Below are 15,743 nucleotides of genomic sequence, written 5' to 3' on the forward strand. Positions count from 1 at the left end.
GAATAAAAGTTCATGTCCAATAAAGGTCTAAAAATGTGCATATAAAGAATTTCGCCCTGGACCTTCAGAGAGGGTCAGGAGCGAATTTACTCCCCTTAGGCAGAACTCCATCATTTCATTATCTTCAATCAAGTCTGGATGCTTTATCACGCTCATTTCGTCCTCCACCACGCCTTTGATATCTCAATTTGACCAAACAAGGTCAGGAATGACTCTAATAAGTTTTTTCGCCCTGGACCCTCAGCAAGGGACAGGAGCGAATTTGATGATTCCAATAAGATCCTTCATCATCTCAAGTTAAAACTCCTTCAGGCGGGTGGAGAAAGTCATTCGTTTTCCATTCATGTTCAACACTTTGTCCTCTTTCACTGCCAGATGAGGGAAATCAAAATTTCGCCCTGGGCCCTCAGCAAGGGACAGGAGCGATTTTTCCTTTAGCCTTCAAAATTCACCATCTTTCATGCCTTCAAATCCTCAAAAGCATCAAACCACGTCCAATCATCCCTCCTGGAGACCCTACACAAAACAAATTAGAAAAGTCAGTGACAAATATGCCTTAAATAACATTTTCGCCCTGGACGGGTCAGGAGCGATTTCACCCTTTCTGGCTAAATTATTCAAAATTTAAGTCTCCAATCACTTCACAAGGCAGAGTCAGGTCATTTTCAAGGTCAGGAACCAATTAGCAAGCCTATCAAAAACAAGAAATTGCACTCAGGATGAATTTCGCCCTGGACCCTTAGAGAGGGTCAAGAGCGATTTTGTGTTTCAGGCATCATCTTACTTCAAAAAATTGATCAAAACTCACCTATACAAAAAACACACAATTTCACCTTCAAAATGCTAACACTTAGTCAAAACTGGATTTTACCCTGAAAACCCTCAATCTAGACTTAACCTGAGACCTATCTGACTCTCCTGACAAGCTTACCTTATTTCAACAATCTCAATCCTCGGGAGGACGCTTAACAACTTTCAAAATTTGACTGGACTCAGCTCGAATAACATCCAAAAGAAACCCCTAAGGTTTAGCCCTAGCCCAGACAGACAACTCACTCACTCAAAACCCTAAAAGCAGAGAGAAGAACGGGCAAAACAAAAGCGAAAAAGAGGGGGTCCCCATTCTAATGGGGCGACATGTGAAATGGTCACAACAGGTTTTGACTTAGACACCTAGGGTTTTAAGCGATAGTGAAAGATTTTGAGCAGATTGAAGAAGAAATAATTCTAATATAGGAAATAAAGGAATTTGAGATCAAACCTCTACTCATCCAATAGCAAATACATCAAAGGAATTAATCTTCAGATTAAGCTTAAAACAGCAGTCTGATATTATTTTCAGATCTGCCCTTCACTGCACTACAACAGTCTGTTACATAGGGCAGGGAAGGAACTGCATTAAGGGAAAACAGCTTGTAGGGCACCCTGCTACAGTGGCAAGTATGGAGAACAGCTATTAGGGCGCCCTATTGCACTGTAGGAGAGGGAGAGAACAGCTAAAGGCACTCAATTTCAATTCCCCTGCCAACCCCTACGTTGAGAGACTGTTGATGAACCCAAAGATCTCCAGCCATGGAAGAATGGAGGAGGATTGCATGGAGGGAGAACAGCCGTCTTAGGGCACCCTACCATGCCTCCTTATTCCATGTCTTATATGACTGAGATTCACATACCTATCAGACTTGCTACATATTGATTCCCCTATTCTAATAATAGATTTATTTCATGAACTGTGTCTGCAATGTACCTAACTTGATTACAAGTTTCCAGAAGAGGCTTAGCTCATCTTATTCGTAAGTAAAAAGTGTACTGCTAACTATATTGTATGTTTTGTTTCATCTGATTTTGTGAATTTAGGGCAAAATAGAGAGTAGTGCAGAAAAGGGGCATTACAGAATGGAAATAGTCATGTATGCATCTTTGAATTTTAGCTCAAATGGTTAAGAAACTGTGAATTTAACCCCCGACACTGCATAAAACCCCTGTATGCATCTTTCCCTTTGATGCATGTCAACGCACTATATTTTAAACAATCAGAAAATCAAAGTCTCTTCATTAACATTCTTTATAAATTGCCTTCAATTGAGCAGTCAATATTGGTAACACGTTTTAGTGCAGTATTTAACCTAGATTCTATGACAAATAGGTAAATCTTTGATGCAAAATCCTCCCATACGGTGAAAATGATAGATAGATTGAACACGGGAAACGAACGAAAAGGAAATTAGTATTACTTAGCACAGTTCTAACGACATCCATATCAAGTTGCCAGCCATCTCCCATCATTGCATAGAGGAACTCCTCAACGTGCATCTCTTGCCGCTGGTCTTGTTGAGGCTTCTTTCCTTGGGACTTGATGGAGACTGTCCTCGAATACCCATTTCCAACAACACTCGATACAGTCCCTGTACATACTGAAATCTTCTTGTTCTTCTTCTTCGTGTTTTTGTTGATGTTGTAACTGTTTTTGTCTCTGTCCTTGACAACGGCATGACCATGGTCACCATTATCACTATCCTTGATGGCAGAGGATGAAGGAGAGGTTGCGCCTGCAAGCATGTGAGCAGACTTGTACAGATCACAGTTGGAGGCGGAATAGGCAGATGCAATTTGCTCCAGAGACATTGAGGGGAATGCATCCAGTAACCACTCCAGGGATTTCCTTTCTCTTTCTTCTTCCATTCCTATAATTATGTCTATGCCCCTGCAACAACACTAAAACAATGTAGATGAGGTTTTCACAGACCATTAAATTGTCAGGAAGAGCTTTAGTGTATATTTTGTTATCACAACTCCTAATTGGCAAAAAATCTGACACAAAAACAATCACAGCACACAGAATGATATATTTTAAAGCCCATAAACAAATTTGTTATTACATTATACCTGATTTAAAAGTTCGTTCCTTTCATCTGTTCACCTCACCTACGCTATGCTCGTACATGCGTATCTATGCAGTGTGGTCCTCGCACAGATTTTACAGATAAACATGCAATATCCATTCCAAATCAAAGTAGCTTCCTCTCCTTCCCCTTCATTCGTAATTAGCTAGCTCTTCAAGGATGTCGACAAAACATGTTCCTTACCGATCCCTTCAAAAGGTTTTAACTTTATACTAATAAAGCCATGTTTGAATCCCTGCCGTCCTAAAGCACTCACTTTTACCTCGTCTTCAATTACGCGTAGAGCTTATTGTGGAGGAAAATCAACCCTTAAATGAAAGTTCTACAATTAGACAATATGTGCTCAAAAAATCATGTGTCTTGGAAATAATGAATTTAGACTTATTGTTATGTTTTATTAATTTCGACTAATTAATATATCTTTGTTATATTTTTCTTAATATTTGGAAATAAGTTTTTTATTATAAAATTATCTTTTAATGTTTCAAATGTTTGTATCGCATATGTTTGTTGATATTTGTGTTGGTTATGTTACTATATTTATCAATGATGTTTTGTAGTATCATTGATGTATTTTATGGATGAGGTTTTATATTGATATCTAGATTTTTTATTATGTAGTATTATTTGTATAGGTTGTGTTATGTTTGGACTACTACAGCGTGTCAACTTCATTGATTTACTATATATGAATATATGTGATAATCAATATTTCATGTAATGGCCTGTCTTAATTGTACCTAAATTTTTCAATCTTCTTTATGAGGAATTTTGTCAAACAGTTGGCACCCAAGCTCTGATACCACTGTAAGAACCCCCTTCAAGTTTTGCCCTTAATTTTCAATTTGTGTTGCTTGACATTTGGTCAGACAATTTGCATACATGGTCTGATTTTCTGAGTTCTTATTTATTTTGGTGAGTTTTAGATTTGATGATTCATGCCAAATCACATAATATTGCAAGGAAATAAGAACTAACAATGCACAAAATTCAGATAGTAGGGATCCAAGGAATAACAACTTTTAAAAGCAAAATCAGAATTGAGGGTTGATTTATTTATGATTGTTACAACTTATCTCAGACTGATAACTACATCCCAAAGAGCACTTTTCAACAACAAATCAAGAATACAACCAGATTATTACATACTCATTAATCCTTACTTGTTGAAATGACATACAATGAAGTGACTAGGGCTAGAAATGGACTATCAACACCTTCGATACAAATCAAGGTACGTCTGAGAATGATAACAACAATAAGAGCTCAAACCAAGCACTAAATCTTCACCAAGAATAGTTGCCTAAGACAGAGATGTAACCATGAAATCTTGGGTCTAAGGCTTCTTCCCAAATTAAGTCTTTAAATTTGAATGAATAACCAGCAATAGGCTAACAATGAAGGTGAGCATTGTAGCAGGTGTTGTAGCAATATTGTACCAATCACTATAGCGATTACTGTAGCGCGACACTATAGTGGCACTGTTCACATCACTATTCATTAAAGCTTCAAAATCTTCACAAAATTCATCCCAAACCCTAGCCAATTGAAGCTCAAACTAATTCCAAACCTGCAAATAAGCTCAATGATGAATTCTGGATGAATCCACCTCTCTACGTAGAATTAGGTTTCTATCCAACCCACAAATTCCCAAGGGTTTTTGTCCTTGAAAATGGTTGTCATTGTTCCTCCAGCAACTATGGAGAAATTCCAATATCAAATTATCGCATAACCAAGCATATTTGAAAATGAGCTCTTGGAAATCTTTATAATGTCTGTTGGTTGAAAATTTTGCAAACTAGGCGAGTTTACAAAATTGTGGTTTCAACCACAGTGAGTGAGATTAAATCTATCCTAATTTCTAAGTGAAGGCTCAATTCACTACTCTCCCTATATAAAATAAGATACAAGTTTCAACTTCTAAACTAAACTGGGGTGGTGCATCATCCTATCCTCTTTTTAAGAATGGATGTTATTCTCTCCTCTTTTTTTAGGAAAGAATTTACAATATAGAGCAGCAATAATTCTTACAATTTTGATGTTACAAATTAACTTAAAATATAAGAATGATTAAAATATGAATAAGTAGCAAAGTTTCTCTAAAGGCCCAAAGTCCTTTGTTGCTTCTTTGGGACGGGAAAGAGTGCTTAAGCTCAAAGTCTTAAAACTCATTGTGGTCCTATCAACCTTTTTACAAATACTTTTGTCACCCAATGTGTTAACTAAGAAGATCAAAGCAAAGCACAAAGTCTTTAATTTGATTCCTTATTACAACTTTCGATAATATTTTTCTGAAACAATAATATGAAGCTCAAAGTATTCAAATTAAGATTTCCTTTTCCAAGATGGCACAATATAGTGCAAAGTCTTCAAGGGATCTTACTATATTTCAGCTAACTTTTACCTTGAAAATACCAATTTGAAGCTCAAAGTCTTCCAAATGATACACATTTACCAATTCCTAATTCTAACAACGAGAGATGTAATATGACACAAAGTTCACAAACCAACAATTGTTTCTACTCTTAAATAATATTTCCTCAACAACACTTTTACTTGAGAAAAATAAGAATTTCCAACAAGAATGACATAAGAATGCTCTCACTATAAACCACAAATGAATCCAACACAAAGTCTGGATGCCAAAACTTTCTTCTTATTTGATCAAGTTTGTAAAATAACAATAGGAACACAAAGTTTCACTTTTGCTCTTCACTTCGAAAGAGTTTTGTTGCATATGTATTAAAGATTCTACCTTTTTATATTATAATAAGCAACCTCATATATATAGGTGAGGCGCGTTGAGAAAATCTAGGAAAAACTATGACTAAATCAAAGTATATTCCTATTTGATTTTGGACCCGTGCATTGCCTAAGTGCAAAAACATAAATACAAAATGACACTTGAAGTGTCAAAGTCTTATTCAAAAATGCATCTACAAATTCTAAACTATGAAAAATGTTAAGTGTCACCAGACACTCCATTTTCATCTTGTTTTGTAAACTCTTCGGACTTCTGCATAACCGCTTTCATTTGTTCCCCATCAGGTCCTTTGGTGTAACTTGTGATGATCTTGACTCGGGTTATAGAGTCTATGAGGCTTATGAAATGTTTCTTGTGCTTTTTCAAAAGAGAGGCTAGATCATCCTAATTTACTTGGATATCTATGAACTTATCAACTGAGGATAATGAGAAAGCTTGTTTATCGACCTCTTCACCAATTAGCAAACTGAATTCTTTGATGATGATGTCTTCATGAAGGGGCTTCTGATTCTCATCGAGGAAAGTGCAAGGGAGCATTGATATCTTATCAATGATGTCCTTCCCCTTATCATTACATTCCTTCTAATCTTTCCTCATAACTTTGACAAGCGTCTCCAATGTGTTCATTTGATGTTCCAATACTTTCCTTTGTTCAATATACATATCCCTTGAAGGGAGCACTCCATTATCAACCAGAACATCCAACTAAAAATCTTTTAACTTCAACCAAGAGTTGAAGTCTCTCATATGTGTCCAATTCTTGTGAAAAAATATCTAAAGTTTTGTCAACTTCAGACCTAACACCTTCTAAATTATTTACCAAAGTAACAGCACAACTTATCAAATGTATCCCTTGACTCGGAATTCTCTCCATCCACTCACCAATTGTTCTTCCATGAGAATTGACTTGTTCAGGTTGTTTAATAATTTGTTCATCCATTGAAGAAGTGGTAGGCTCAACTACCTCTGATGATTTGGTTATCTTGATCAAGACTTATGTGAGTTAATTGACCTATTTCTTCAACCTATCTTTGTTGGCCTAGAACTTCATTGAACATTGCCACAAGATGTTGGAAAGAGGTTTGAACATCCTCCACTGTGTCTTCATGTGTTTGTTTTCTCAAATCAAATATCTATTGATGACATAGCCAATTGGGTGCTTTTTATCCAAATTTGTGTTTGGGGGAGGAATTGCCATTTCTATATAATTACGCTTTGATTTATCTATTCTTAATATAGACAAATCTTTAGCCTTCTTCGTACTCTTGGGCTTAACAGGTACCACTTGACTGAAATCAAAGTCATCTAGAGAGATCGCTTTCTTTTTCCTCTTGGGAGTGTTTGACACTAGCCAAGGTGGCAAAGGTGTGTCATCATTCACTCTTGTAATCAACATTTGTGTTGCCAACTCCTAAGACTGGAGATTTGTAGTGACTATGGGTGGAGTAGAGTAACAATGGCAGGTGGACTTTGAACAATAGAAACCTTACGAATAACTTGGGTTTCTAACATGAACTTATCAAAATCTTCTAACATGGAAGAAGTAACCTCAAATAGATTAGGAAGGAAAATAGTATTAAGATTTTCATGAGGTGTGTTAAGGGCAAATTCACTAGTGGACATGGATGGAGTGACATGAATTTCAGGAGATTGTGATGAAAATGATACAATGGAACCTAAAGGAATAGTATTAGTAACTAAGACTAAAGTAGTACATGTGACATCACATGATGTAGGAGGAATACCTTCTTGTGTCTCTTGAGACTGGGAAGTACTTGGGATTTAAAGTAATCCCCCCTCATCAAATTCTCCTTCTTCTGGTTCTTGTTCATTTTCAGGTTCATCTTCTTATTCTTGCTTCTATCATTTTCTTCATTCTCTTCATCAACCTCATCATGAACTTGAGTCTCTTGATTTGAAGACTCACCTTGACTCCTGTTCTTCCCAACCGTGAATTTGAATTTTGGACCTTTAGGAGCCATAAGATCCTGTCTATTTTTTCTCCTCAATTTAGAAGTCTTTCCCTTAGGCCCTACAACATCATCTTCAAATGATTCAGTCTAGAAAGGCTTCAGTTGAGCACCATGCAGATTTAACCAAACATTGGTATTAATAAGGATGTTTTGGAATCTGGCCTTTATTGAGGTATTCTCCTTCTGAGACCACTAGATAAGAGACAAAGGTGATCTGGCAACTTTGTTCTTCTCATATATAGGATCTAGGATATCTCCATCCTCCTCAAGATCCTCAAGAACCTCAACAAGATCAAAATTCTCAATTTTCTCTACTATCAGATGACAATAGGCAAGTATACAGATATCCTCTTCAGTTATACAATCAATCCACACATCTTCGATCAGTGAACATAGGTGAAACTCTCCTTGATTTTATTCTTCATGCCCCTATAGTCAAAATACTTCCTGACTTTGAAGAATTTCATGGCCACTCTCCTCATCTCCTCCTTCATGGCATGGGCTTTGTAGAGAGAATTGATAGAGTATCTCCCAATGGTAATGAAGAACTTAAGACCAGTCTTATGAGCCCCAGATTGATGCTCATGGATTGATATCATTTCATGAGCAATTTCCCTGAGAATGATCTTATCGTACGGATACCTTGGAAGCATGAAGGGTTCTCCATCAAAGAATCCAACCCTAAGATATGTGAATGTAGTAAATTCTAAGCAAATACAACCATATTCACTTACTACCTTCTAGGCCTCATTTGACACTCTCTTGTTCTGAAGATGCTTATCAAACAAGCACATGTAGTGGTCAAAGAAAGCACCATTGACCCTCCTGAAGTGATGTAAACTCTCCTTGAGAATTAACTGAGTGAAATACTAATAAATAGGAACCTGGCTCCTATCACCTACCATAGATAGCCCTAGAAAATGCCTCATTGAAGCGGCTGCATAAACAAGATATGAAGTCATGTATAATTTCAAGGTAGTGGGCATCATGGTCAACTGCCTGCTCACACAAATAATTTGTAATTTGCTTGCCCTAATAGATCTTCTTATTTTGCCTAATAATGTCAATGTACTGATACATCCACTTGTAATATGTATTGGAAGTTGGGAGGCCTTTTACGTTGCTGAGAAGAGTAATGAGATCACTGACCTCCTTGATGAAGTCACTGCGAGGAAGATTCTCAGGCCACCTTGCAATTATAGGCCTAGGGGTCTTCAACCATTTATCATTGATATTTCTCCTACACTTGTCTGAATTATTGTCATAATAAGTCATACCTAATTGCATGTCAATATTAGCATATTGATATATAGGTGGGCACTTGAAAATTGTGTCAAAGAATTCTTCATAAATCTTGATGAGCATCTTCTTCCCATTTGCATCCTTCACTAATCTAGTTGTAGAATCATGCCTTTTAGCTAGGGCTAACACAAATTCTAGGTTTTGTGCAGGCATGGGAAAGACCGCCACAAGATGAATTCCACTATTGATGGTGGGCTTCATTTTGTAGGATATTGGCGGCTCTCTAACTCTTTTCAAGAATTCTTCAAAGTCTACATGCCCAATTTTTGTATCTCTGATATTGTCAATATTTGATGATATGGAAGATGGAGGAAAGATTGGATGAAGTTCTTGCTTTTTGAATTTCATTGTTCTCTTACTTGGTGAGGGCTCCATCATTTGAAAATAATTGCACTAAAAAAGTTCATCACCATACTGAGTTAATTAGCCTCCATAAGAATCCCATTTGATAGAACAAAAACCTTCAATCAATCACAAATTGGTCAAAAACACCAATTTATGAGCATGTGAATTAGATGCAAATCGAACTTGCATCTAGTATAAGTGAAGAAATCAACAAGAGGTGCATATTAGACTTGTAGGTCCGATTTGCACTTAAGAGAAAAGCAAATATCAAATTAGATGTATATTGGGTTTATATCCCCGACATACAACAAGGGAAGATCAAGAAATACTAAGAGGTGCATATCGGGTTTCTATCCCCGATATGCACTGTCATAAGACTGAATTTGCATAAGGTGTTGATTGGGGTTGTATCTGTTAGTGAACAGATTTGTCCTTCAACAAATACATACACATACTAACTCCAAATGCTCGGGATAAAGGACAAAGAGCACCAACAGTTGGATAGATTATCATTGAATTGATAATCTTCCTCTGAATTGAAAGGTACAGCTCCCTCTTTACAAGATTTACAATGAATTTTGACCAAATTTTATCATATAATTCACTTTTAACCAGAAAGCAAAGAAACGCTTTAACATTCACTTGTCAACACAAAATGAACGCCTCACAATGATTATCGGAGCGTATAACAAAACATTAAACTTCAAATAACGATTAACCTATATAAAGTGATCAAAATATTTGAACTCTGATTGATACTCGCTCATGCCTCACAGGACAAGGGGAATCAGAATATTCAAATGCTTTCAGCTAATTTCATTCATCAGATTGATTCACAGACTTGATATTAGATAAAAATCAAAGAAAGGAATCCAATACATGAACATATAAATATCCCAACAGAAATCTTTTATATATTTAGACGCACAGGTTTCAAAAGTTGTATCAGACATTCCATTCCATTCAAAGATGGAGTATTTCACTGAAATTAACAAGTAAAACAGTCTACTATCGTTTACACTTCCCACAATTCCTAAAAAAAAAACTCTTCTATTGTTTCCAAAATCACAGTTTCAGAACCCTCACTCTTTTCTTTCATTACATATATATAGCTAAAAATATCAGTTATCAATAACTGATTCTTGAAAAGATTATTAATTGAACAAATTTGTCCTTCAACAAATACATACACATACTAACTCCAAATGTCCGGGATAAAGGCCAAAGAGCACCAATAGTTGGATAGATTATCATTGAATTGATAATCTTCCTCTGAATTGAGAGGTACAACTTCCTCTTTACAAGATTTGCAATGAATTTTGACCAAATTTTATCATATAATTCACTTTTAACCAGAAAGCAAAGAAAGGCTTTAACATTCACTTGTCAACACAAAATGAACGCCTCACAATGATTATCGGAGCGTATAACAAAACATTAATCTTCAAATAACGATTAACCTATATAAAGTGATCAAAATATTTGAACTCTAATTGATACTCGCTCATGCCTCACAGGACAAGGGGAATCAGAATATTCAAATGCTTTCAGCTAATTTCATTCATCAGATTGATTCACAGACTTGATATTAGATAAAAATCGGAGAAAGGAATCCAATACATGAACATATAAATATCCCAACAGAAATCTTTTATATATTCAGATGCACAGGTTTCAAAAGTTGTATCAGACATTCCATTCCATTCAAAAATGGAGTATTTCACTGAAATTAACAAGTAAAACAGTCTCCTATCATTTACACTTCCCACAATTCCTAAAAAAAAAAGCTCTTCTATTGTTTCCAAAATCACAATTTCAGAACCCTCACTCTTTTCTTTCATTACATATATATAGCTAAAAATATCAGTTATCAATAAATGATTCTTGAAAAGATTATTAATTAATCTTTTCCTTTATCCTCTTCTTCCGACAACTTTTTTTATTTTGCTTCAAATCTTTTACCCCAAAATTTTTGATAGACCCATACTCAGAGATAAATATCTTTTTAACTTGACAATATTTTTCAAATCTCTCCAGTGATAATTTAGAAAACTAGGTTTTCTAAAACATATTAAAATTTCAGCGCGATCCAACGGTTCAATTGAAAGTTATGCCCCCCGCACCGAGCCTCCATTTTTCCATCTCAGAAAATTTGTGGTTCCAAATTACTTTGAAAATTACAAACATTAGCCATGCCAATGTTATTGGATTTTTGAACTTTTTTAAAATCTGAAACTCACACACTTTGAACCTGCATCTGATGAATCTTTGAATTCTTAATTTGAACTTTTGAAATCGAACCTTGAACCTTGAACCTGCGCACTTGAACCTGTGGGCTTGAACCTGCGTGCTTGAACCAAAGAAGGTTCAAAGTTCAAGTTCAAAGACCAAAAATTACAATGAACCCGAAATTTGAACTTTGAAGTTTTTGAACTTTTTGAACCGCTTGAACCTTGAACCTACGGGGTTCAATCAGAAGGTTCAAAAACACAAACTGCACTCATATTATATTTGCTTTATCACTTTGTTTTCATATTTGGCTGCGTGTTGAACCTTGAACCTTTTGAACCTAATAAGGTTCAAGGTTCAAGTTCAATGACAATTGTTCCTTTGGGCTGCCATAGAAAAACCTGCATAACTTTTTACTAAGAGCTTCATTTGTTATGAAATTTTAACAGTAGAATAAATGGGCCTAGTAGAGCATAACCCAGAAATCATTTTTGCATATGACACATAAAATGTGAGATTTAATTGTTTGGGCATATGGGTAAGCTAAAAATAAAACAATTAAAATCTCTCAGCTGACATGGACTTTGGCCACAAAAACTTCAGCATTAAAATATTAACAATAACCGATTTTAGCTAATTATGAGACTTTAGGAATGAGCAAAAATATGAGGGTAACATTGGCTCTGATTGGGGACCAGGACTGTAAAGGACTAGGAGAATCTAGAATGTCTCTGGGAGAGAAGAAGAATAGTGCCTAGCCATTGGGTAACAGAGTCAAGGAGAAATAGAGCATGGGGATCTTATTGCAGGCGAGGGAAGAGACAACAAAACAAAACCAACAAGCCAAAACTCACACCAAAACAAGGCTGAAAACTAAGACAAGCTACACCCAAATCACACCAAAAATTTATTTACAAAAGATCAGGCAAACAACCCATGCCTCCAAGAATGCAACTGGTTGTTCATGTAAAGCCATCAACTGGTTGTGAGAAGTACGTGCCAGTGCGGAAAAGTGGTTGATATGTAAGTAGAATCATTCCCAATAAATAACCTGCAACCATTGTAAAGAAGGATCCAATAACAACCCATTGTAAAAACTTCCTCAAAAATATATCAGGTCCAAAGAGCCACTCTGCATCATAGACTTCTGGTTGCAAGATGTCAACACCATCTTGAGTGAGCTGATTCATACTAGAAATACCACATTCTTCCATACAAATGTTAGAAACATAAGTCATGCTTTTAATAGGACAACTTTCTTCAAAACTGTAAGAATGATCTGTGAGAAAATCTTTATCTAAATCTGAATCTTGACTCTCTAAACATTCATTATCCAAAAATTCATTATAAACGTTAGCTTCAAAACAAAATGATTCCAGCATGGGATGACTATCAAACAGCTCATCTTCACAATCAAATTTGAATATCTCTAATTCAAATCACCTGTGTGATATCATAACAGAGGTGAATGAGTTTCCCTTGGTTTGCATTTCAGTATTCTCAAATTTTTGTAATGTTTTGGGCTGCAACAATTCCTCAATATCTTGCATGCAATCAAACTGAAAAGACTCATACCTTGCCTGCATATCAATATGAGAGATACCCCCTACTTTCTCACCATAATGCATCTCTTGTTTATGCTGATCTGTTATGCTTCCCTGATTAAAATCATTAGCTGAAAGTGCATTAGAAGTATCGAATGAAAAATATTCAAATTCTGAAACAGAGACATTTTCCAGCAAACTTCCATCTAATTGTTCATCATCAAATCCTTGCTCTATAGAAGAAGCATCTAAGCAAGTCATTAAAATTTCTGATTGTGCGGTTTGATCACCCTCATCTTTAAATGAATTATCATTTTCAACATACAAATGACAAATCCCTGCAATACTAGGAGAGCTATTTTCAATCACAGGAGGTTCTTGGAAATGTGCATCATTGAAGACTGTTAAATTTTGAGAATAAGAGATAGGTACTGTTGATTTTGTTGCTTTCATAACAAGTTTATTTTGTAGAATCTCTTTCTTTTGATAAAAATTCTGATTATAAAGACAAATTTCAGATTGTGGCTCCCTCACAACACATTCATCCATGCATTTCATTCCACTTAACAACATATCATCATCTACCTCAATAGCCTCTTTTTGTGCATCTTTCAAATTTTGTATTTTCTTATGCTTCAAATGAAATTTAATTTCAGTTTGCAATGCAGCAATAAAAACACATAGCTGATTACTTTCAGTTGGTTGGTGAGCTTGAGGAATTTTACCAACACATCTATTAAATCTATCAATAAAACCTCTCATAGATTGATCATTTTTCATCTAAATTTGAAAGAAATTCAACAGTAACTTATAAGTATCAACCACAGGCTAAAATCTTCCAAGGAATTTTACCTTTAAGTCATCCCAGTAGGTAATGCATCCATCTTGCAAATTCTGAAACCATTCAGCAACATTTCCAATAAGGCTGTCAACAAACAATCTCACAAAGACATTTTCTTCTTGCACTCCAAGAATTCCACAGGCAACAGTAACAGCTTTAATGTGATCATATGGATCTTGAGTCTTATCTCCAGCAAACTTTGGAAAGCATTCTCTTGATCCTTTAGGAAGGGCTGAATATTGAGGCAAAGCAAATGGACCAAAATGAGTCCCCCATGGTTGTGTTATAGCCAAAGCCATGATTTCAGACTGGAATTCTTCAACCAGACATAAACAGAGTCGCCAATCTCCTTTCACACAAAGATGCCTTTAAAACTTGGGGAAAAAAACAAAAAAATGACTGATCTTTTGATTTCGAATCCCCAGCAGAGTCACCAAAAATCCTTCCGACAACTTTTTTTTATTTTGCTTCAAATCTTTTATCTCAAAATTTTTGATAGACCCGTACTCAGAGATAAATATCTTTTTAACCCGACCATATCTTTCAAATCTCTCTGGTGACAATTTAGAAAACTAGGTTTTCTAAAACATACTAAAATTTCAATGTGATCCAACGGTTCAATTGAAAGTTATGCCCCCCGCACTGAGCCTCCATTTTTCCATCTCAGAAAATCTGTGGTTCCAAATTACTTTGAAAATTACAAACATTAGCCATGCCAATGTTATTGGATTTTTGAACTTTTTTTAAATCTGGAACTCACACATTTTGAACCTGCATCTGATGAATCTTTGAATTTTGAATTTGAACTTTTGAAATCGAACCTTGAACCTGCGTGCTTGAACCTGCGGGTTTGAACCTGCAGGCTTGAACCAAAGAAGGTTCAAAGTTCAAGTTCAAAGACCAAAAATTACAATGAACCCAAAATTTGAACTTTGAAGTTTTTGAACTTTTTGAACCGCTTGAACCTTGAACCTGCGGGGTTCAATCAGATGGTCAAAAACACAAACTGCACTCATATTATATTTGCTTTATCACTTTGTTTTCATATTTGGCTACGTGTTGAACCTTGAACCTTTTGAACCTAATAAGGTTCAAGGTTCAAGTTCAATGACAATTGTTCTTTTGGGCTGCCATAGAAAAACCTGCATAACTTTTTACTAAGAGCTCCGTTTGTTATGAAATTTTAACAATAGATTAAATGGGCCTAGTAGAGCATAACCCAGAAATCATTTTTGCATATGACACACATAAAATGTGAGATTTAATTGTTTGGGCATATGGGTAAGCTAAAAATAAAACAATTAAAATCTCTCAGCTGACATGGACTTTGGCCACAAAAACTTCAGCATTAAAATATTAACAATAACTTATTTTAGCTAATTATGAGACTTTAGGAATGAGCAAAAATATGGGGGTAACAGTATCCATGATCTACACCTTGAAGGATTGATTTGGTGCAGGTCAAGGACATAACCCTGATCCACACCTATCGAGCAACACTTAGCAAAAAACCCAAGCAAACATTGGAAGGACAAGATGTTGGTCGGGGATATAACCCCGACCACCACCTAAGAAAGAGCTTGTGGTGGGAGTTGGGGTTATAAACTAGACCAATACCTGCAATGAGCAAACCTAAGGAAAAGATGGGTGGCAAGATTGTATCTCCGCTATATATCATGGAGTAGAGCTCCAGTGTATGATAGGGATATGACTTCGTCGCACATTATGGAGCATGGTTTGAAAAATCAATGTGGGTTGGGTTTGAATTTGACACCTTGAAGGATTGATTTGGTGTAGGTCGAGGACATAACCCCGATCCACACCTATTGAGCAACACTTAAC

General features: G+C 35.8%; 1 protein-coding gene across 3 annotated transcripts in view; it reads right to left on the minus strand.

Moving 5' to 3' along the window:
• Window positions 1-3,209, minus strand: part of LOC131074663 (SMR domain-containing protein At5g58720) — a 306,623-nt gene extending 303,414 nt beyond the window's left edge. For 2 of the 3 annotated variants that reach the window (XM_058011330.1, XM_058011328.1), the window contains exons 1-2: window positions 2,887-3,209; window positions 2,235-2,704 (exon numbers count right to left, since the gene is read on the minus strand). In XM_058011330.1, coding sequence (XP_057867313.1) covers window positions 2,235-2,682 — 448 coding nt within the window. In that variant the 5' untranslated portion in view covers window positions 2,683-2,704; window positions 2,887-3,209. Of the gene's footprint in view, window positions 1-2,234; window positions 2,716-2,886 lie in introns of all 3 variants that reach the window. The other variant, XM_058011329.2, reaches the window with a different exon arrangement.
• Window positions 3,210-15,743: the final 12,534 nt, after the last annotated feature.

Source organism: Cryptomeria japonica, chromosome 4 (genome assembly GCF_030272615.1).
Source record: "Cryptomeria japonica chromosome 4, Sugi_1.0, whole genome shotgun sequence".
Taxonomy (NCBI): domain Eukaryota; kingdom Viridiplantae; phylum Streptophyta; class Pinopsida; order Cupressales; family Cupressaceae; genus Cryptomeria; species Cryptomeria japonica.